Raw genomic sequence first — 23218 nt, forward strand, 5'->3', positions numbered from 1 at the left:
TTTTCTCCTCACTGACTTGACTCTGAGCAGAGAGGAGGAGGAGGAGGAGGAGGAGGGGGGTTGATTTCAGTCCAGTTCAGACCAGTTCCAGAGCTGTTTTTCATTCACCGCAATATAGTCCTTTTAGTGTTATTGTTCTCAGTGCGACAGTGTGTGTGTGTGTGTGTGTGTGTGAGGACATATAGAGACAGACATAATGATGTCCTCTGTCTCTGTGTCCTCACACAGTGATGTCCTCCCTCTGCAGCTTTGACACTTTTACTGTTTGCATCCACTTCCTGTTCTCACATAGAACAACTATTTATTTGTTATATTTTTTTTAAAGAGAGGAATAAAAAAACAAAAAGCAGCTGTAAGTTTTCCGCTCAGGTGTTTCAGACTACAGCAGGAGATTCATATCCTTCATATTAAACATGCAAAGTCACATTTCTTGTATGTGTTAAATCTATGGCTTTAACTGCTTATTAGTTATTCAAGTGTCAATTAAATGTGTGCAAATGATTCAGTTTAGATGACATTTGTATTTATACCTCACACCATGTTCCTGCTAGACTCTTTAAAAGTGTTGTTATTATCATTATTATTATTGATATATGTCCCGTTAATTAACGTGCAATTATAATTCATGAACAAACACTGTGATAAACAGTAGGAACGTAGCTGCACAGAGTGCAGGAGCAGAGAGGAACTGATGCTGCACTGGTTCAAACCAGCTGGAGCTTGTGTTACAGAACACTTGCACACTTGCTTTGTGGCATTGAACACACACACACACACACACACACACAAACAGGACTCTCTCCAGTTTTAATTTAAAACGTTTTTTTTTGGTTCTTTAAGAAAAACACACACACACACACACACACACACACACAGGCTCTGAACGCAACATCACCCTCACGTGTAGCTGCTGCATGAGCTATATGTCACCAGCATCCAATCAGGGAGGAGCTAGTAAAGCCTTGAGCCAATCAGATGTGTCAGTGGGCGGGGCTGTTTCATATTTATGAGGCTCTGGTGTACCTCAAAGGTCTCAGCTGTTTTCTGTTTGTGAGAGTCTGTCTCTCAACAACAACCTCCACCATCCTCACCATCCTCATCATCCTCACCATCCTCACCATCAGCAGGCAGAACAAAGAAGTGTATGTGTGTATGCAGATTCATTCAGAACTAACTTCAGTGTGAAATCCTATTGTTTGTCTATGTGGTTATCAGATTATGAGCATCACCACCAGCTTGTACTTAGATATTAAATGATTTCCTCTTGTCTTCAGCAGCCTCCATCACCTCAAGTAAGGCCGGTACGTCTCCACCCCCCCACGCCGCTGAGATGGCTCCCACACTGGCCACAGCTTTCTCCCGCCGCTGGTGGATGGCGGTGACGGCGGTCATTGAGAACCTGCTCTTCTCCGCCGTGTTGCTCGGCTGGGGATCCCTGCTCATCATGCTCAAATCTGAGGGCTTCTACTCGTACATGTGCTCAGGTCCAGGTGAGTCGGGGGAGGGGGAGTTCAGGGTAGGATACGATGGTGGGGGGGGGGGGGGGGGGGGGGTGGGATCTGCTTTTACTGCACCTCATTAGTACTGAGCACAGCAAACACAGCCTTAGTTGTTATAAAAGTTTTTTATAAATTAGACTTCTCATAGCTCGAAAACAGATGAGTGTGTGTGGATGTCGTTCCTCTGTCAAAGTTAGGCCACGTCCACACTTTTCATTTGAAAACAACTTTTCAGATTAAAAAAAAAGTCCAGATAATCATTACGAGAAAAACCAATGTTGAAAATTAAGAACATGGATTTGTTATGTAAGATTGATAATGAGACACAGATAAGTGTGTCTCTGTTCATCCAGACTTAAACACAGCCGTTTTCAACACATTCTAGTCCAGTTTTAAACACTGGACTAGAATGTGTCCATTGTTTAACTAAAACCAATATAAATACAACTGATGCTGACACAGAAGCTTTAATACATCATTCTCTCCCAACACCTGAAAACAGACACTGATTTTTAATCCAAATAATTCACGTCTTGTGTTAATATAAAAATACGATGTTACAAACTGTATTTGTCACTCTAATTAAAGCTTATTAAAAAGTTGGTAACAGAGTCTCAGTTCTACATGGACCGACACAATCCTTTCATATATTTCGAGGAAATCCACCCATGTCTAGAATGATCCGCACGTAATGGCATAGAGTTATTGTCCGACTCTGTGTTAGGTTCTTCTTGGGTTTCGTCTCCCACAGTAAGCAGATGGTGCCGATGCTGAAATAGTGAACTTTCCACTGAACGGTCAAAGTCTTCAGCCAGGCTCAGTTTAATCCAAGGCTGTAAACATTGTCTAGAGGATGATGTGAGTCTTGTCCTCTCTCAGATCACTTGATTTACATTATGCTTAATATTTATCATTGAATTAGATTTGTGTCAGTATTTTCAAACAACACTTTTTAAGAAGCAAAAAAATATCGTATATTTTGGTTTGAAAAATCCTCACTTGCTCTTTGCGCCATGGTTTTTTTTTGTGGGCGGGCCTTAGGAAGCTGCTTGCTGATTGGCCTCTGAATGTTGGAGTGACAGCTCAACAAGAATTCAACACAGGTTTGGAGTCGCTGTCCGTCTGGAACTCGTTCTCCGTCGACATCTGACAAAATAATTATAAATATCAATGTTTATAATCTGACATACATTTTATTTACAATTATTTTGTCGGATGTCGGCGGAGAAAACTTAGGGGAACGAGTTCCAGGCGGACAGCGACTCCAAAAACCTGTGACGGCTTTTGGTCCATTGAGCAAAACTCAATGGCCAATCAGCAGGCAGCTTCATAAGCCCGCCCACAAACAAAAAACCACGGTGCAAAGAACGAATCAGAGAGCGCAGAGTGTATTTTCAAACAATAAAATCAAATATTTAATGAATGACTAAATCAGTCTTTCTAATCTAATTCCATACAAGAATATGTTGCCTAAGCCATCTGTAATCACACCTCGTAATAGCACCACTATTAGCCACTTCTTTCTCTACTGTGATTGTCATGCAAAGAGGCCTCATACATCTCCATGTAGTTTGGAGTCAGGTTTTCTTTGTCCCCCCAAGTGTTAAAGGGGGAGACGGTGCACAGCGACGCCCCGAGTATCTCTGAGGTGTTGTGAAACTTAACGGGAACCCTCAATGGTAATAAACACTGTGTAGGTGTGGTGGGATTATGGAGATGTAAGGACACACACAATCAACAACAAAAAAAGAGGCTTTTTTTTCTCCCTTTCAGAAGAAGTGCTCAAGTTTCACTTTGAAATCAGTCCAGATCAATCCGTGGCAAACATTCCACAGCTCTCGTCCACATCACAGGTGTTATTGTGCAGTGAGGACAGTGACCTTTGGTAGAGACTTCTGTTTGTGCATTAACAACTCACTTTACTTCATATTGATCAAACAGCTGTGATTTCCTTGTGGAAAACAAGTCAGCATAAGAAGACGGCAGCAGGTCTATCTCTGAATGAGAGTTGAAAGCAGCCATGAAGTGCGCCTGCACAACAGACCAACAGAGGGCTCAGATTGGGTTTTATTATTGTCCTCGACTTGCTCTGATCAAAGGTGGTGCAGTGAGCTGATGCACACAGTGACTCATTGTTCTGTTGTGTGTGTTTTTGTCAGAAAATTGCTTCAGTTTTGGGGGAAAAAATCAGACTTTTGCTTCCACCGAGTCCTGATTTCGCAAATTCTTGTCACAGGAGCAACTAGGTCATGTAAAACATGACAACATAGTAAACGTGCTGAACTAAGCAATACATTGGACTAATGTCCTTTCCTGGCACACAAACGCACGAGGGGAATTGATTTAGAGTGTCTGATTGTGCTACGCTTGTTGGTGATCTGCCGCCTTTTCAGCTTGTCAGGGTTTTGTTACGTTTTCCAGTTGATCAAATGGAAGCTTGGTAGCATGTCAAGCAAAAGTCAATATCTGTCTATTATTTACCTCAAAATATTCAATTCTTAAAGCTGACAGAACAAAGTCAGTCTAAAAATACAGTTGCCTTCATGTCATCTTTGTTACAGCTTAGTCTGGTCAAAAGCTTGAACTGTGGGCCATAGTCAGAGCATCAGATTAAACGTATAATGTGTGCATGAATTATTCATTTCCCGACTTGTGAGTCCAACTCTGAGACACTGAGAAAGTACATTTTCAGTCGGACTAACACTCTGGTTTTAACTGGACCAACAATAATTCATTTCTTCTTACATTATGTAAATGGATGTGTGTGTGTGTGCTTTTGCCACGGAGCAAAACGATGTATGTGTGAATAACGCTTCATTCGTCCATTCCCCACAGTGATCATCAGACAGGCTGTTTTCTGTCTCTGATCCTCTGATCATGTCTCTGTCTGTGGTTTCCCTCTTTTTATCCCACAAAGGAGCCGTGATATGAGTCCCTGCAGGGTTAATGAGTGCGTACAATAGTGCTCACTATCACACGACCAATCCCAGGAACTGCTGTTGTCTCCATCGAGCACTTGAGTCTGGAGATTGTCCAGAGATAGTCTGGAGAGGTTGCCTATGAGAATGCAAATGTGAAATCATTCGGGAGATTCTCCTGTCACCTCCCCCATGAGATTACCGGCTAATGTCCGAGTAAGCACATGTACAGTGAAGTCGGAATTGAGAGTGACGTCAACTCTGACATGGACGCAAACATATTTCGAGCTAGCTAATGTTAGCCATTGTTAGCAATACAAGTTGAAAACAATGCTACTGTAGACGTGGCTCACACAAGCAGCGTAGCAACACGTGTATGGTTAAACATTAACTGTAAAAATAGCAGTAGTGGCAGTCATCTTGAAATCCCATGTCAGGGTTGGTAAGGTTGCTCAAGGTCAGAGGTCGTCCCTGAACCCTGGAATTCTGAGTTCTGACTACTTGAATGGAATGGTCTCAAGTCTGGATAAATGGGAGGGCGGCCACAGGAAGGGCATCCACTGTGGTGACCCCTAGAGAGTGTTTGTTAGAGGGATTGGTGGTCCTAACTCGCTTGAAAAGGATCTGACCCAGGGACTGAGTTAGCCACACTACAAATGTTTGAGCACATTAAGTCTGTGCAGAGTTTGGCTGAAGCAACAAAAACATGATCCTCAAGTGTGTCAAGAATTTCCAGCAAGTGGCATGACCCGCTGCAGCAGCAACAGCACATTCTCATGATAAGAACCAGGTGTTTTCCTGCTACTACACAACATTCACGTACAAGAGACACAATATGGATTCTAAATTCTGAGTACATGTGGTCCCCAGCACATACACTCACACATCTCATGACATTAGACCTGGAAAACATGTTTACTTGATGTGGTTGTCTCAGTGTGTTTGCCCGTTACACTGAAGAAAAATAGCTTGTATAGCTTGTATGTGCTGAGCAGCAGTGTCAATGGTATGACCCGCTTTCCTTAAAGAAAGAAAACACTTAAGTCTTATTCAGTCCTTGAGTTGTTTAAAGTAGATACAAACCTCTAATTTTACCTTGACATCTTTTCACTAAATTATACAAAGAACAACAGCCATAATAGTTTAGCTATGCAGCCACAATTACATAATAATAATATCAGTAATAGTGCATTGCATTTGCCCCAGAAGCCATAGGTTAGGGCTGGTGATGACAACACGCCCGAGGTAAGTGTTAGTTAGAATGATTCTGTGTATTGAGTCTTCTCTGCAGACAGGCTGATTTAGTTATCTATTTATTCAAAAGTTTACAGAAACTGATCATAAAATCTGATAAAATAAAATGATGTTAGTTTTATCAGGCTGTGCTGGTGTGTGTCATTATATAAGGTATCTCCCAGATTATAATGTCAGAAAGATCATAACAAACCTCGGTGTGTTCTAACCAGAGTCTCCCACTGTAAATATTAGCTTGTTACCTTCAGGCTGATGATTCAGAGTTCAACACTGCAACTCTAATCAGTGTGAGAACATTTTTTTCCCAATCAATCACAACTCTTAACATTGGCCCAAAACAAGCAGTGATAATCACACAGATTCTTATTTCCCTCTGTCATGGGTGTACCATGTATGTCTGCTGGCAGTCATGCTCTCAGTGACAATTATGGGTCATGTCTTAAGCTGGTTCCTGGTGAAGAGGGCATTTATAACGCAGTCAGTACCTCATTCAACCACACTTGAAGAAAAAAACACAACTTTAACTTGTTTTGCTTCACACTTTCTGAGTCTGAGACCCACAGCACAGGGTGGTGTTTCTTCATCACCCAGCATTGTGCTGGTTAAGCCAAGGGTGAGGTATTTGTTGTAGATTTGTTTTACACTTTATGTTAACATGCCACTCCTTTCACAAACGTGTCCACACTTTGCTGACTGTGTAGCATGCATCACTTTACATCACTTTTACATCCAACCTGTTTGAACTCCTTGCATCCCCGTCTGGGTGCAGCCCTCACTATGGTTGTTTTTTTATTTGCTGCTGATTGGTTGGGTTAGGCCTGTGTGTTTTGTAAAAATCTATAGGCAGATAAAGGGAAGTCAAGAAAACCAGCCTGTAACCACTGAACCATATGAATGATGGTGTGTTTGATAACATACCACAGACTGTATAGCAGGAGGTGTTTTTACAGTGTTGACATGACTGAGAAACAACCTGTGAGGGGAAGCAGGTATGCAACAAACCCTGTGTTTCTCCATGTAGACCTTTAAAAGTCAGTCGATATACCCACATGTTACCTCGTGTGGTCACAGCTCTTCCTGTGTTGACTTAAGGTTGCTGCTGGTCATTTGATGATTCCGTTAATCTAACAGCCAGCACTTCAAACTTCAACAAACCTCAACCTCCCTATTGGCAGAACAATCTGTTGACCAAGAGCATAAAATCTGATGTCAGGGCCCTTATTTTGTATTTTTTTTAGCCAAGATAAATGTCAGTGGCTCTGCAGGTGGTAACGCTACACAACTTTAGTCCAGACTGAATATTTCCACACATATGGCCCGGCATGAAGTTTCATGGTCCCCAGAGGATGAATTCTGTCAGAATCTGGAGTCATAATTACAATTGCTGTAATTAAAAATAGAAATGATTGTGGTTTCACCGCTTGTGATGTTTTGGGGAAAAGTGTTTGATGATAACTTTTTCCTGGTCATGAACATGGTTTGGTTTAGTGGTCTCTGGTTCAGAACTGTTTGGCAGATGTCTTGCCCTCCATAAACGCACTGTAATGTTCTCCCAACGCTGCAAAGGTGTTTAAGAGTAAACTTGTGGTCTGTCTCATGCCGCACTTTGTTACAAGTCACCATCAGCCGGCACATCCAAAAACCAACGTACTCTTGGATGAAATAGTTTTAATTGAGAATGAATTCCGTTGTGGGAACATCATATTTGGGTGCCTTGTCTCCTCCAGCATTAGATGGAGTATGTGCCGTGAAAATTGGCCCAGACTTTAATTAATTGTGCACCCAAATCCAATTGAGTGACAACTTTTTGGTGAAATCAAAAAGGAGCAGTGGCTAGCATTGTTGCCTCACAGCAAGAAGGTCACCGGTTCAGACCCTGGTTAGACCAAGAGCCTCTCTCTGTGGAGTTTGCATGTTCTGTCTGGGTTCTCTGGCTTTCTCTCACACAAACATGCAGTTTGGTGATTGGATGAGTTGGACACTTTAAACTGACCATAGGTGTGAGATTGAATGGTTGTTGGTCTCTGTATGTTGGCTCTGCGATGGACTGGTGACCTTTCCAGGCTGTACCCCATCTTTTGTCCTATAGTATTGCGTAAAGAGGCATTAGATCTGCGCATTTATGGATGAAAAGGTTTCACTCCTTCGTTGACAACCAGGCAAACCTTCAATGCTCAGAAAGACTATTTGACACAGTGGAAAGCTCTACTACTAAACTACTAAATGGATCTCGTGGCAAGATGTTTTTTTTTAAATCATTAAATATTCTATTGATTTACTCTACAATTAGGATGCACTCGAATAAAAGGCACCATGTTAGAAGCAGGCGCCTTTCAGTGAAATCCCCTTAGATCATTACAGCTCTGCATGGTTCAGCAGCTGCTTGTTTTTTTAATGTTCCGGAGCTCAAGTGTCCTCACATCCCTCAGTATCACCACCGAACCTGCACTGCAGTCAGATGTTCACTAAGCCTCCCCACCTTTCACTTATTTACATCCTTAAAGGGCACCGTTTTCTGTAAACAGATGCATTTATTATGAAGTAATAGCTTCCTGTTGTCCTTATTTAGCCAAAGCTGGCTCAGCAGAGGCCCACATCATCATCGCCGCACAGAGCCCTTTAAGAACAAAGAGAAAGCAGATTTGTCCTGTTTAGTATATGCAGATGGGATTTTAGCTGCTCGCAAACAAGGAAATCAAGCAAACATTGTTTTGTTTGCATGACTAAGTGTTTTACAGCCGCCCCCCTAATCTAGTGTTTTCCTGGTAGTTTAACCAAAAACAAGTCAAGGTGAATGAGGAGTCTCTGTCTGTGTACAAGCAGTTTCCTCACAGGGAACAGTCTATTAAAGCAGATAGACAAAAATAGACTCCACATGAACTCAGTGGACTGTGTTGACAAGAGAGTGAAATCTCCTACAGTCGCCTGCACAGTGCTGGGCTTCACATGAGACTATTTCTGGGAGCTGTTTACCTTGTATTGTGTTGTTTTGCCTCCAGTTTATTTACTTGACCTTTTATTAGTCAGCTGCCTTTTACACGAGCCGCTCGCCTCTTAAAGAGGTCAACAAGTCAACAGGTCCTTTTATGGCTGGACAGGATCATCGTTTCCTTTTTTTTCTACAAGTAAATATATCGATCAGTAGGTAGGTAGATAGATAGATAGATAGATAGATAGATAGATAGATAGATAGATAGGTAGGTAGGTAGGTAGGTAGGTAGGTAGGTAGATAGATAGATAGATAGATAGATAGATAGATAGATAGATAGATAGGTAGGTAGGTAGGTAGGTAGGTAGGTAGGTAGATAGATAGATATGTGACCCATTTTACAAAGAGATCTTTCTTGGTAGTTTGAGTGAAAGTCCATTGTGATTTGTAGATCTGACCCCTTCCCTGCTCTGCTGTCCTTTCCCTCTCCACCCAGACAACAGCTCCGGCTTCTCCAACACATCCACTTCTAAAAATACCAGCACAGATGAGTACCTGGAGATGAATGGCTGGCCCATCTGCAAGGACCAGGATGAGATGCTGAACCTGGCCTTCACCGTGGGCTCCTTCTTGCTGTCGGCCATAACTCTGCCCATGGGCATCATCATGGACAAGTATGGACCACGCAAGCTGAGACTTGTGGGCAGGTGAGATGTATTAGAAAGCCTGACACGTGTCACACAGTTGTGGTCAGTCTGTTTGATTGAACGCTTTCCTCCTCCTCCTGTTGACACCCGTGACTCTGTGTGTTCTCAGTGCTTGCTTTGCCTCTTCCTGCCTCCTCATTGCCTATGGAGCCACAGATCCCAACAGTATGTATTTTTACCCACATCTTCCCTTATAGATGACTTTAGTAACATGTAAATCATGTGTCTCATACAGGGCATTAGACAGAATACACTGTATTCATGCAGGAGGGACACAACTGGATGTTATCAGTGGTAGTTGTCTTGAGTCAACAGATTGAATGCATCGGTGTGGGTCATTGAAATGATATTCTTTTCTGCAGATCTGTCCATACTGATCTTCTTCACCTTGGCTATGAATGGGTTTGGGGGCATGTGTATGACCTTCACTTCTCTGACGGTGAGTGTCTTGCTGCCACTGTGTTGTTTACATTGCCTGCGCCATATTCCTTTCAACATTGATTTTCAGTATCTTCCTCACTCATGTTTCAGAGAACAGGGGTTTATTTCTTAACCTACAGTTCCCTTCCAACATTTGTTCCACCTCATGTTTCAGAGAACCTCGAGGAAACATCCTCACAATCTAAAGTTTGCTGCCGTTTCACTTCATAATGTAAAATGCATCACTCTGTGTCTCCACAGACACTAAAACCAAACTTCACAATGGTTTAAAAGTTACATACTACAGCTTTGAGAGGGCAAAATGGCCCATGACTGTGTGCTCACAAAACAGACCATGAAAACATGTAACATTATGAACACATGAAGTTAGTTTGGAGTGTCTTTAGTGTCTCCTTGAGCTGGACGCTGTGACCTACTTTCTGCTCATTAATCGTGGTGCTCATTGCAACATTCAAGTGAGACTCATGTCATTAATACATTGATGGTCATGTACAGGACATCTTGAACACGTAGCTTACAGAAACTGTAGATCTTATAGATGTGTACTTCCCATGGACATGGTAAACAATCTGATTTAAATAGAGTCTATAATGTTACATATCGTGGCAGTAAACGTCCTTGAGCACATCAAAGTCTATTTCTGGAAGAAGGCAGTAATGCAACATAATGGATACCGACTATTGTTAAACAGTTGCTATCTATTATGTTGCATTACAACTGTTGTTAAACAACCAAGGATTATATTTTCATGTTTAAAATGGTTATTGTTCATATTTGATCACATATTGTTTTTGTTGTATTCCCACAAAACCAAATCCATGCAGTTGGTTTTTAAAGTGACATAAAATCACAGTCGGCAGACGAGCAGAAATGTGGTGTGAGGGGGAAATGGGTGAAAGGCAGGGGACGTGAAGGGCTGGAGGAGAGGAAACGACAAAGTGTCTGAGCAGATTAGACAACAGGGAGCGAGAGAGAGTTGGACAAAGGGAGGCAGAGAGGGTGAAAGCTAGTGTCAGGATGACTTCGCCTGTCAGATGAAGTGCTGCATCACAAGAGCGGAGGACACGTGACAGAGAGAGAGAGAACATCTGTATCATTCATTCATTATTTAATCCTGCTCTTCCAAAAAGACCTCTCCTCATTAATATTTCATTCTCACAAGCACACATGGATTACCACAGTGTGTGTCTGCAGATGTGTAGTTCAGACAGCATCACTGTATATATACTCTATATATACACATAGACATAGACGGGTTGTTATTGTTGTGCTTATGAGACATTTAAGGCTTCATCCTCACTACTTTGTTTTCATTAGAAATGCAGAAATTGGGCCGTGGATACTCCTGCCTTACTCATGACCAAACACTTTTCAGAGCTCGGGAAACAAACTTCTGACTTCTTCTGCACCATATAAATAAATAAAATGTATTATTATGATAAGTATTATTAAGTATAAACTGCATTTTATTGTAGTAGGGCAGAAACTTTACTTCCTGATTAGTATTTAACAGCCGCACCTCGACAGCTGTGGACAGAAAGCTCAGTTAATTTAATTTAGTTAATTTTTTCTTCTGTTGCCTCTTTCATACGCGTGTAAAGGTTTTTTTTTTAGTAAATTAGCATTTCTGCTTCAATCTGGCATGTTTACAGTCCTGGGCAAAAGTCTTATACATACTGACTCAGTTGTTGGTATAGGAACTGCTGGATTTACAGTATTTACTACAGATGTTCACTAACTTGTGCTCTCTTTAGCAGATAAGCCAGTAAAAAAAGATCAATTCATACTCGAGTATATTGCGGGTGAAAGTGTGTGTCTGCGCCTCCCCCTACACAAGACAGTGTGTGTGTGTATCTTAGTTTCTGACGTGTGTTACTGTATCACAAACACAGTGAGAGGAGAGACAGTCACTGAGGAGACAAACAGGGAATCTAATGTGTTTGTGTTTGGCTGTGTATCCCCACCCATGCGTTGCAGTTTCCTCTTCAGGTGCCCTACTGAGACCCTTACTGAGAAACACACACACACACACACACACACACACACCCCACCCTCCCAAACCTGTTTCCCTTGTCTTTAGTCAGGTTGTTTTTGTCGTCTCTGGTGTCAGCTGCTCTCGCTCGGTGGCGAGACTGGACCTGCACACATCCGCCGAAACTGTATCATGTGCACACATGCTGCTGCAGGGCCACTGTACCGCTCATGTACAGCTCGTCAGCGTGTGGCTGTGTTTTGACTGTGTGTTGTTTTAGCTGTGGGGCACCTCAAACCCACAGGAAGCTCAGTTACTGCGCCCTGCAGGACTCCACAAATGTTTCATTTATGCCGCCAGAGAGAGGGCGAGCATGTGTGTGTGTGTGTGTGTGTGTGTGGATGACATCCTCAGACTTTTCCTCTGCCTGGCCCTTTCCTGACACTCTGGGTCAAGGGTTGTCACAAAGGAAAAAACAAGTATTTTGAGAAAACTCTTGCTTTATCTCAGAGGAGGGAAATTCTGATGCAGCAACTCAGGTATCACTGAAACTCCTCAGGTCAACTTGACCCACCCAAGTCACATGGTACATTTGTTTGTGTGTGTGTGTGTGTGTGTGTGTGTGTTTTTAAGACCCAATTCAGGGGCAACTGGACTTGAAGAGTTTTTGAAAATGTTCTCACGTCCAAGATTCTTGTTCAGTTGTGTTGTAATTCTTCTTCCACCATTAAGCTTTATTTCGTCTGCCCACTCTTTTCTTGCATTAAGTGCACTGTTTGGCCCCTCTTTCTTCTCCTTTCCCCCCTTTTGTTTCATCTCTTTGCTTGACTTCCTCCTTCTCTCCTGTGAACGCACGCTCAGCACTTACTGCTCTGGTGATTGAAAACAGGGAGAGAAAATGAGGAGGGGAAAGTGGTTGATTCTCCGTTTCCTGCTCTTCATTTCCTCCCATTGTGTTTTTATAGACACCTTTATGTGACAGAATGTAAATAAACCCTGTTAATATGACGTCAGACCCTCGTCCTCTACATATATGCTCATGTACAGAACATATATCCACAGCCACAGACACACACGGAGCTCCTCCCGCTGTTCTTTGTCTTGTTGGCTGCATGTGCAGAAGCCCCCTCTGCTTCCTGGGTTTGGTTTCCTCATCACGACCATAATCTACTTTAAAATGTTGATTTGCCCTCTTCTCGATGTCACTGGACAGTCTCGTAATGCATCATCTAACTGAAGCTGTCACCGAGTGGTGTGTGTGTCGGCAGTTTCGAGTGTTGTGGTCATTTGTCCCTTGATGAATGTGTTAAAGGAGAAACAAGGAGTCATTTCTTGTCAGATGGAGACCATGGTGCACACACAGCTATACTATACTCTCGGAGAGGGGATGAGAGCAACAAGGCAGTGTGATCAGGCTATTTTTACCACGCAGGAGATGGCAGGGGGCGATAAGAGCAAGGACAGTGCATGTTCTGTTTACTGCATGAAATGAAGGGAGCAAAGACTGGATGGTCGGGGGGGGTTGACGACTGAATGCCAAAGGTCAAGAGTTGCTGAGTAACACGAGATGGGCACTGGCCAGACACAGCAACACTTGCTGATGTCACTGGGCTCACATGGATGAACCTTAACGTGGATCTGGCAGCAGGCTGGTCCTGGTACTGGCTGGATCTAGTTTATAAAACACTTCCAGCCACAGAGGGGTTACAACACTTGTTCAGAGAAATCTCATTCTGGTGCAGAGACTCATGTTTCTTGTTTTTCAGGGTCCAAAGCTGGACCAAAACAATGGCAGTAAGAGATTGTAAGAGATCTCCTACAAGTCCAGTAGGAGAAGAGAGGGCTTTAGCTCAATGTGGAGTCCTTTGTGAAAATGTCAGACCAATATTAACCAGGTCTTATCGCTCTTCTTGAAGCGCTTTCAGCCAAAGAACAGACTTCCTTTGAAAGTAAATGTGGAGAGTCTACTTGCATCATCATTACAGGACGTCCTGAACAGAAAAACAACTTCATTAGAATGCAGGGAGGGTCTGGAGTTTCTGATGTTACTCGTCTTCAACTGACAGACATTAGGACTTGACTATGTATTCATATAGATAATACTTGTTTCATGTAGAATGTCCCGTATTGCACCTTTAAAGGTCCACTGGTTTCTGTCTCAAACATATGAGACTGAAGTCTTAGAGCTGTAACTGTAACAATAAGTGTGAGCAGTAGTGACGCCATGTGGACCGAGGTCTGCGGTCTGGAGTTTGTTAGCTGGTGTTTGCTAATCTTACATCCTCGAGAGTCCACTGTGTGCGTCAGGACAGCACCGGTCAGAGCTGGTTCTTATGCTGCTGCTGCTGCTGCTGCTGCTGCTGCAGCCGCTGCTGCTGCTGCTGCTGCTGCTGCCGCCGCTGCCGCCGCTGCTGCTGCTGTTGAAATTTCCACTTGCTGCAGCAAACGCTCTTCCTTGTTTCATTTCTCTCTCTGTCCAGTTTCCTCTGTCTTCTCCCTTCACCAGCCCGGCCTCAGGCTCAGCTTCTTCGTCATCTTTCACTCTGCCTTTCCTTTGCCTTTTTTAAAAAAAACAAAAAAAAACACACACTCAGCAGACGGTCTTTTCTTAAGTGACTTACGACATTTGTGACAAAGAGCAAGGCAGGCAAAATAATATTTGTCATCACAGTGGAAATCTTTAAACTGAGCAAGCAGCTGAAGCCGTTTGAGATAAGTGTGAGTTCATGGAGGTCGTTTGTATGACTCTTGTCTTATTGTGTTGAATACACTTACACACTGCATTTAGAACGTTTCCCCAGTGAAGAGACAAAGGTTAAAACAGGATAAAGCTTGCATGGGGCTGTCCTGAAATATTACCACTAAGCAAATATGTTCCTTATAAAGACGTGGGTCACAAGATGAGCTGACTCACCTGGATACTAGTCAAACAAAAGCCTTGTCCTCAGACTCAAGGGTTTTTGTCTCTTGTCTTTTTATCTTAAACACTGAACCCATTTGGTAAATGTTCAAATACTGGGTTCTATCACGAATGGAAAGAGTAGAGTCAAGCTGAATGGAGCCGAGTAGTGTTGGAAGTGTAATATGGAAAAGCACGTGTAGCAGAACCTATGTGGTCTTCAGTTAGCATCAAAACTCAAAAGATGTTTAGCTTCATGGAGCTGACATGGTGACAGCTGACGACATAAAAGGATCATTATGGAGTAAAATGGAGAAAATAATAGTTCACGCTATCAGGTGATTGTTCACTTATTAACAATTATTTTCAATATTTTCATTATTATTATTTTATTTTCAACATCTGCCTATAATCTAAATATTCATACTGTATGTAATACTTTGTTACTCGTGCCTGTGTACACTTGCTGTGCAGCCAGTTGCTCGTCGTCAGGGTGTTTAACGGTCACAAACCTGTCTGTCTGTCTGTCTGTCTGACTGATGTGTTATTGACTTCAGCAACAAAAACACTGTTATCCGTCACTCATCAAGCCTGACAGCAGCTCCTCCCCTCGACATGCTCGCCCACACATCATCCTGACAACACCATAACTAATGTTGGCTGTTTGTCTTTGACAAAGAGGTGTTGATGAGGTGTTTTTTGGCTGTTTGTGAATCAGTAAACTGCAATTACACTCGTATCCTCTGGTTTTCTATTTTTTGTTTTTTTGTTCACTCATGTGATGTTGTTGTTGTCTGCCATGCAGATTTGTTTTTGCCAGCAGCAACAGTGTGTCTTCTAAATGAACTCGTTCCTGGAGCAAATAAACAGGACAAAGTGTATTAGTGGGAGATGCGACATGGACGTGAACGACAGAGATCAATTCAACTGAAATCAAATAACATTTGAACTGAGCAATTGTTTAAAAGTGGGGGTGTTGGCTATAGCTGTAGATGAAATCTGTTTTTGATTTTCAGTTGTTCATGTTGAAAAACACAGAGGGAGATTATCTGGGTCTCAAAGCAGCTGAAGGCACTGTTGTTTTCAGGGGCCCACTCTTAACTGAGGGCCCCAGGCTCTGGAGTAAACAGCTGTTCAGTTGTATCAGACATAAATACTTATTATTCTTACCCAAAAAAAGAAAGATCCCTTTCTCTTATACTAGTTCCCTTACAGTCCCTGACTCTAAAGGTTATTCACACATTTCCTAAATACTCGCAGAGCTCTTACAACAAACATCTGTGAAGACCAAAAATGAGGAAGTGAAAAAGCAGCAGTGGGGGAATGAACCTGTTGACATGGCATAGATATTATGAGTCGGCCTTTATTTGTCACGACTACATCGTTTCTGCTGAGTTTGTCACACTAGATTCTTGCGGTTCACTGCAGCCGGGGCGAGAACGAGAAGTCGACAGATTTAGAGGCCCTTTTTTCTTTGGACGTCATGACAAAGATGTTGGGATTCTAGTGGTTCACCTTTGGTCCAATTACCCTCGTGACTGTTTGGGGGGTGAGAGGGTTCAGCCGTCTGACTAACAAGCTGCACCCTGTTGTGAACATCGTGGCTGGATGGACGGGTTGGCAGACACATTGGGACAATGAGAGGAAAGTCTCACAACACTTCAGCAGCCTATGACCCAATAATATTTGTAACGCCCCTATCCCATACTTCCTGGCTGACTTCCTCTTCCTCTCCATCTTAGAACTATTTTGACCATAACCATCACCCTGACAGATTATCATACATTTCTAATTCATATGTTTCTCCCACACTCGGTGTGTTTCAGTGTGTTTCAGTGTGCACGTTTTCACTTCCTGTTCCTGCACAGTGTGTTCTCTTAGTTTTGAGTTGGTGGTTTAACGTCACTGTGTCAGACGTTCTTCTGTCACCGCACTGCTGCTTAAAACCCTGGAACAAAAACAGCAGTAGAAACACCCTGTTACAAACAGCACCACGTTTACTTTGTGGTGACAACATGATTTATCAGCAGCCAATAACGCAGAACACTCGAGGTATTTGTCTGCATTTGTGCAACTGGATTGAGAAAAAGATGACAACTGACGTCATGAAGCATTAATGATTAATAGTAAATGTTAGAACACACAAAATCAAACTAAACCCTTAACACAAACTCTTTTAAAGATGACAAATTATTGCACAATGTACAGTAATGTAGTTTTACCTCACAGGTGATAGTTGATCTTCATCTTTCACTAAATACCCTCAGTGCTTTTTTTCTCTCAAGATAAACATTGATTAGACGCCGTGTATCATGTTTTAGTTCTAACTAATATGTGTTTTCTGTCCCTTGTGCGTTTCATAGCTTCCCAACATGTTTGGAGACCTGAGGTCGACCTTCATCGCCTTGATGATCGGATCCTATGCTTCCTCTGCTGTAACCTTCCCTGGCATTAAGGTGGGGTCGCAGTTCTTCACTGATTTTTGATTTACCCTCTAAGACCGTCACAAGTAGTCTCACCCGGTCCATGATGATGATGAGGGTGTTTGTTTGGTTTCCTTTCTCCCACCTGTAGGTGATCTATGATCTTGGTGCCCCCTTCATCTCCATTCTGCTGGTTTGGGCCGGCTGTGCCTGCCTCGTCTTCTTCAATTGTTTCATCAACTGGCCCCTGGAGCCCTTTCCTGGCCCAGAGGACATGGATTTCACGTAAGATAAATAGACGTGCATTCAATCTGCCATACACACAGAGGCGGATAACATTTCTGTAGCCTCCAGCTATCCTTCTTAGGCTGCCTTTGTAATGTTGTTAGTTAAACTCTGTGTTTAGTTGTAAGTGGATTCTGAGTCCAGACAGCCTGCATTCTCCACTGAGATGCTTGTACACGGTAGACATCCTTGCTCACACACATACCCAGTAAATCCAGAGTATTGTAGCAGAAGCTGAGTAGGCCCTAAAGACAGGAAAGACCATAAACCAGATGATCAGGTAGCTTTAGTCTCATTCACCTGCACCGTTTCTTTTCCTCTTCGTCTGCTGTCGTTTTCCTTTTGTATTGGATTTTGCTGATATTTGATTGTGATTGTGCTGTTTTCACTGTTGACTCTTCTTCAGGGTGAAGATCAAGTTCAGCTGGCTGGGCTTTGACCACAAGATCACAGGGAAGCAGTTTTATCGGCAGGTGACCACGGTGGGGCGCCGCCTCAGTGTTGGGAATGCCATCAAGCAACCAAACCAGGCGGACACAGACCTGGCCACACAGGATGCCAACAAGCTGTGCCTGTCCACTGCCGACCTGGAGGTGAAGTGCAAGTCCCAAGAGCAAAGTAAGTCTGAACAATGTCACGGTGGTGTGTGTGAGAGAAAAGCTCCCTGATAGTGAACACAGTGGTTATTTAGCCCTGTCCAAAAGCACTATACCACTATAGGTAATGTCCCTCTGTCCAACTTATGAATATTCATCCAAGCATCTCAAAAGCCAATCTGCTCAAGTCTGTCTTGTGAATGAACTGGAGACCTGCTCTGTATGCCAAATTAGTCTAAAAGGAGTTCATGACAGACAGACTCCTCCCCACAGGCCGGGGGGGGGGGAGAACAGGGACACAAGGACTTTTTAAAAAGCTGCTGAAGACCTCAGTGTCCTGACGTACATCTGTACATATTTGCACTGTCACCATAACAGTGTCTCCAATATGCCCATTTGCATCTGTCCTACATTCATACTCATAACTTAACTTCTGTTAGCCCCGACACCTGCAGGCCTCTTCAGGCCTTCCTGGCTCTCACGCAGGGGTCACTGGCCCCCACTGTGCAAAGGTGGGGTATGAGGTCTGGCAGCGGCGGGGGTTCTGGTTGCCCAATTCTTGGTTTCTTTAGTACCAAATGGACCGTGGAATCCATTTGGACCCCATTTTTAGAAAAGCTGCTCAGCTGGTGTGTGGTATGCTGGCAGGGAGCTTTATGTTGGGTAGTATCAAGTGAGTCCAAGTACATTTGTGTGTGTGTGCGCGTGTGTGCGCCCGTGTGTGTGTGTGTGTGTGTGTACTTGTATTTCCTACCTCTTAAGGAACCTTTCTGGCATAAACACTGACCTTGTCCTGCACTGTATGTGTGCGTAATACGGGCCTCTTTAAGGCTCCTGACAGATGGAACATGTCCAGCTGTTGTGAAACCAACCATAACCGTGTTGACACACACACACACGCACACACACACACAGAGAGGTTTTTCTAAGATTCTGCATTGACTTGCATTAATTTGGACAGCCAAAACAAATCCCTAACCTTAACCATAACCAGTTAATGCCTAACCTTAACCTAATAACAATTCAAATCCTAGCCCTTAACTAAACCAGTTCCTCAGTCATTAGGACCAGGTTTTGGTCTCCTACTGGTCCTGACAAGGTCAGTGTTTATGCCAGAAACAGTCCTTAAGAGGTAACATATACAAGACGACACACACATAAACCTGCTGACACTCAGCATAGCAACAATGAACGAGTTTGGTATGAAAACTAGAATTTGATCCAGAACTGAGGACGGTCATTTTTTTTCTAATTGATCATTTATATTTTCATGTCCAAATAAAAGAGTTTTTCAGTCTTTTGACACCTGTGCTGTCAACAAGGACACACTTAACAAACCGTGGAATAAAATCCATGCCTGCTTATTAAGTCTTTGATATCTAGAACGTGTTGACTGTATTATCTCACCTTTAAACAAAATGGTCCACAAAGTAACACAAACTTCAATTTCCAATCACAAAAGTGTGTCTAATGGTGAGACGGTGGCAAACAAAGTGATTCTACAGCGTGTTGTTCGTGTTCACACAGTCAGGGCGACAATGGTTCAGTTCCGCATTCAACCACATTCAAAAAAATGTCCCTTTAATATCTCGTCCATGACACCAGGTTACTTATTTCAGTCATGTGACCGGTGCAGTCGTCATATTAAAGCACGTATGTCACACTGAGCTAAGATGGAGCTCATTGTAAATATTACACACATGTTGACATTTTCACTGTGAGCCTTCAGCATGGTTACTTCATCATAGAGAGGCACATGCTCATAATGAAGCGAATGCCTCAGTAGCACGACCTCTTTACGGAGCAATACCTCGCATCAAGCCTCGGGTGAATACCTGTTGTTCTGGGTAATAAACCCATCTGCTCTGTATGTGTCTCCACCATTAACTGGTTTATCCAGTGCGTGACCTCATGGACAAATGTGTCCATGTTCCATTTGTATCCCCAACTTTGATTAATGATCAACTTTTCCTAGAATTCACCTTTCCTTGGATCACCATCTGACTATGGAGACATGTTTCCTTGACACCCAAGGGCAAGTGGGAATATTTAGATGTCAATCTGCCCCCCTTCCAACCCTAACAGCACTCTGGTGCATGTTGCTGGAGTTTTCCATTTTAGAAACTGAGAGGGAAAAGACAATCTCCTACTAGCAGGTTGTATTTAATGTCCTAATATGAGAGATGCCTACTATACAGAATAAGAAAAACACTTCTTACTTTGGAAATATTGAAACATTGGTCTGCAGTAATCCAGTCATCTCTAATTCCCACACAAGAAAGATTTAACGGAGTGCTGGAGTCACATGGAATGAGCACATTTCTTAGTGTTTTGGGAAACTTTTGGATACATTTCTGCTAAAGACTATACAGTATATAAAATGGTCATAGGGCACGTGCTATGTGTGATTTAATGAGACGTATTCATTTGCAAGACCAGAAATTCATAGACCTTATCTGGAACCAGGCACCTATACTCGTGCTAGCTGTCAATCAAACGTGCTGTTTCCCTCTAAATGGAAACATCATTTACAAAGTTGACAAAATGCATGTGAAGAACACCGGAAAGTTTCCTCGGGCAAATGTATACTGATGTTATAAATCAAGTGAGAAGGAGAAGCTCATTTTCCTGTAGAGTTATTTTTGCAACCAGTGGAGTCGCCCCCTGGTGGCTAAATTCTACTTCCATCCTACTTCACTTGTCAAACTGCTGCTTCCATTTGTTCTATACAGCCTATGAAAAAGCTCAAGCTCAAATATGTGTACTTATAATTGAATAGATAATGTGTATAAATGGCTGTGTATAATAGCACACCATGGATGATGGATTTCTGTCTGATGACCTTTCTCCCACCTCCTCTGCAGCCCAGTCGTTCATGAAGAGCATCCTCAGTCCCATCTTCATGCTGAGCCTCATCACCATGTGTGTGACCCAGCTGCGTCTCATCTTCTACATGGGAGCCATGAACACGATCCTGGAGTCCTTAACGGATGGAGACCTTAGCAAAGGTGTGTGTTGCCATGGGTTTAGAACTATAGTGCGTAACTTTTAAATCTTTATTTTCTTTCAGAGTTCACAATGCTGATTAGGACTGAGCTCAGCTCCATGTGACTCTGTGTTTCTCAGGAAGTGAATTATTTTATGTCAAATGGACATAAGACAAATGGAGCCAACATTGCACTAGTAAAGCAGGATGGCTGCAAACAGGTTGAAGTCTGACTGACACACAAAGAAGTGCCCATGAAAAGTTTGAGAAGTGATAGTACTGCTTAAAAAAAGGCTTTCAACACTTCCATATGACAAACACAACTTGTTCCGCCCATCCCTGCACTGCTGCTGTATACACACAAGTGCTCCCTCAGTCAGATCTGATAGTATTGAACATAAATAATGTGACATCATTTAAACAGGCAGAATAGTAACATCCAAATGTTACACACCGCAGCTTTAACTGACAGGTTGTGCCATGGAATCATGTGTGGATTCTGTGGAGTCTGTGCTGCAATGACCGATTCCTTCCTCTCAACACTGTTTGTTGCTTTTCTCTCTGCTCTGTGGCGCAGATAACAACCCTCTCTCTGCTGCTCTCTGCTCAAAGTTCTTGTTGTTAACCGCAGCTCCATCTTTCCTTCTTACCTTTCTTCTCTTTTGCTCCTCCTCCTCCTCCTCTTCTGTCATGCTGGCTTCCTCCTGCTGCAGTGGAGGTGATGCAAATTGGTAAGAGATTTCAGGCCTAAATTACAGAGATCTAATCACCTTCATATTGCTTTTGTGTCTCCCTTGTCTTGTGAGAGCATGAAGGTTGAGTGAAATGTGTGGATTGTTTTTTTGTTTTCTGTTTTTTGTTTTTGTATTTTCCTCTAAACTCTTTGTTCCATTAAAATCATGTGAAACAGCTGAAAACGGAGCATGAACACATGACAACAATCATCTTTTCCTGTCGTCTGTTCCCCAGTGAGCGTTTACACGTCCATCTTTGGCGTACTCCAGCTTTTATGTCTGGTCACCTCTCCCGTGATCGGCTACGTCATGGATTGGAAACTCAAAGATTGCGAGGATGAGAATGACAAGAGTGCCAAGAGGTGAGGCTGCACACCTAAACATACAAATATAAATAAAATAAAATGTGTGTATGTATACAGATTTTCATTTTTATTCTGCTCCGGTGCTTTAGGGAGCCTGGTCAGCCTCGTCGTCCTGACAAACAGATCCAGAAGATCGTCAACGCCACCAGAGCCTTCATTTTCACCAACCTGCTCCTTGTTGGCTTTGGAATGACCTGCATTGTCCCCAACCTGCCACTGCAGGTACACACACACACACACACACACACATTTTTGTGCAGCTATTTTTCTTAGGAAACTGTATTGACTTAATTTAGAACGCCTTAACCATAAACAGTTACCAGTTCCTCTGGAACACACACACACACTCACAGTATCAATGTGGTGTTATTAAGGTTCTAACAGGAAACATTCACGTGTTGCTTAATACTTCAGTGACATCTACTGGACAGATTTGGTCATAGCATGTTATTTACCCATTCAGAGTGTCATTTATCAAAGATGGCAGTCCTTTCTGTGAGGGGAGCTCGTGCTTAATGGAAAGTGTGACTGTCTGTTCTTCTTTCCTCTCCAGATTCTGTCGTTTGTCTTGCACACGATCGTCAGAGGCTTCATCCACTCTGCAGTTGGAGGCCTCTATGCTGCTGTGTAAGATTAACTGCATCAACATGCACACAGTCCACACACTGTGTAAAAGCAGAGCACAATAGAATATACCATGGACTGGATGGAATATATATGACAGTGGAGCAAAACCATAAACATTAAAGGGATAATATAGGGTTTTTCTTAATTGTGGTTATATGAGGTACTTATATGAGGCTGTGTACACTTTCTGCTCTTTCAGTTGTAAAGACTGTTTAACAGGGAGATAAATCAGTCAACATATTAATAATAACAACAATAATAATAATAATAATAATAGTAATAATAATAATAATAATAATAATAATAATAATAATGATAATATACATAAATAGACAAGGACATTGATAAAACATGGGTCTAATATTATTATATACTTTTTTATTTATTATTCAAGCACTGTTTGAGATGTGTTGTTTATCCCCTGCAGGTACCCGTCTTCTCAGTTTGGCAGCCTCACTGGAATGCAGTCTCTGATCAGTGCTCTGTTCGCCCTGCTCCAGCAGCCTCTCTTCATGTCCATGGTGGGGCCTCTGGAAGGAGACCCTCTCTGGGTAAGATGTCCCAAATGTGACAGCTCCTTTGA

The 23218-nt window shown here is 42.7% G+C and overlaps 1 protein-coding gene across 5 annotated transcripts in view; it reads left to right on the top strand.

Moving 5' to 3' along the window:
* Positions 1-23218, top strand: part of LOC131462476 (large neutral amino acids transporter small subunit 4-like) — a 30007-nt gene that overhangs the window by 2165 nt on the left and 4624 nt on the right. Inside the window, exons 1-14 of one of the 5 annotated variants that reach the window (XM_058633726.1) lie at positions 1038-1142; positions 1278-1490; positions 9097-9307; positions 9417-9472; positions 9670-9746; positions 16983-17075; positions 17194-17327; positions 17734-17945; positions 20788-20931; positions 21623-21640; positions 21879-22005; positions 22098-22230; positions 22562-22635; positions 23063-23186. In XM_058633726.1, the coding sequence (XP_058489709.1) occupies positions 1331-1490; positions 9097-9307; positions 9417-9472; positions 9670-9746; positions 16983-17075; positions 17194-17327; positions 17734-17945; positions 20788-20931; positions 21623-21640; positions 21879-22005; positions 22098-22230; positions 22562-22635; positions 23063-23186 (1563 nt within the window). In that variant the 5' untranslated portion in view covers positions 1038-1142; positions 1278-1330. Of the gene's footprint in view, positions 1-1037; positions 1143-1274; positions 1491-9096; positions 9308-9416; positions 9473-9669; positions 9747-16982; positions 17076-17193; positions 17328-17733; positions 17946-20787; positions 20932-21622; positions 21641-21878; positions 22006-22097; positions 22231-22561; positions 22636-23062; positions 23187-23218 lie in introns of those variants that run through there. The other 4 variants (XM_058633727.1, XM_058633724.1, XM_058633725.1 and 1 more) reach the window with 4 other exon arrangements.

This window comes from Solea solea, chromosome 7 (assembly GCF_958295425.1).
Source record: "Solea solea chromosome 7, fSolSol10.1, whole genome shotgun sequence".
NCBI lineage: Eukaryota > Metazoa > Chordata > Actinopteri > Pleuronectiformes > Soleidae > Solea > Solea solea.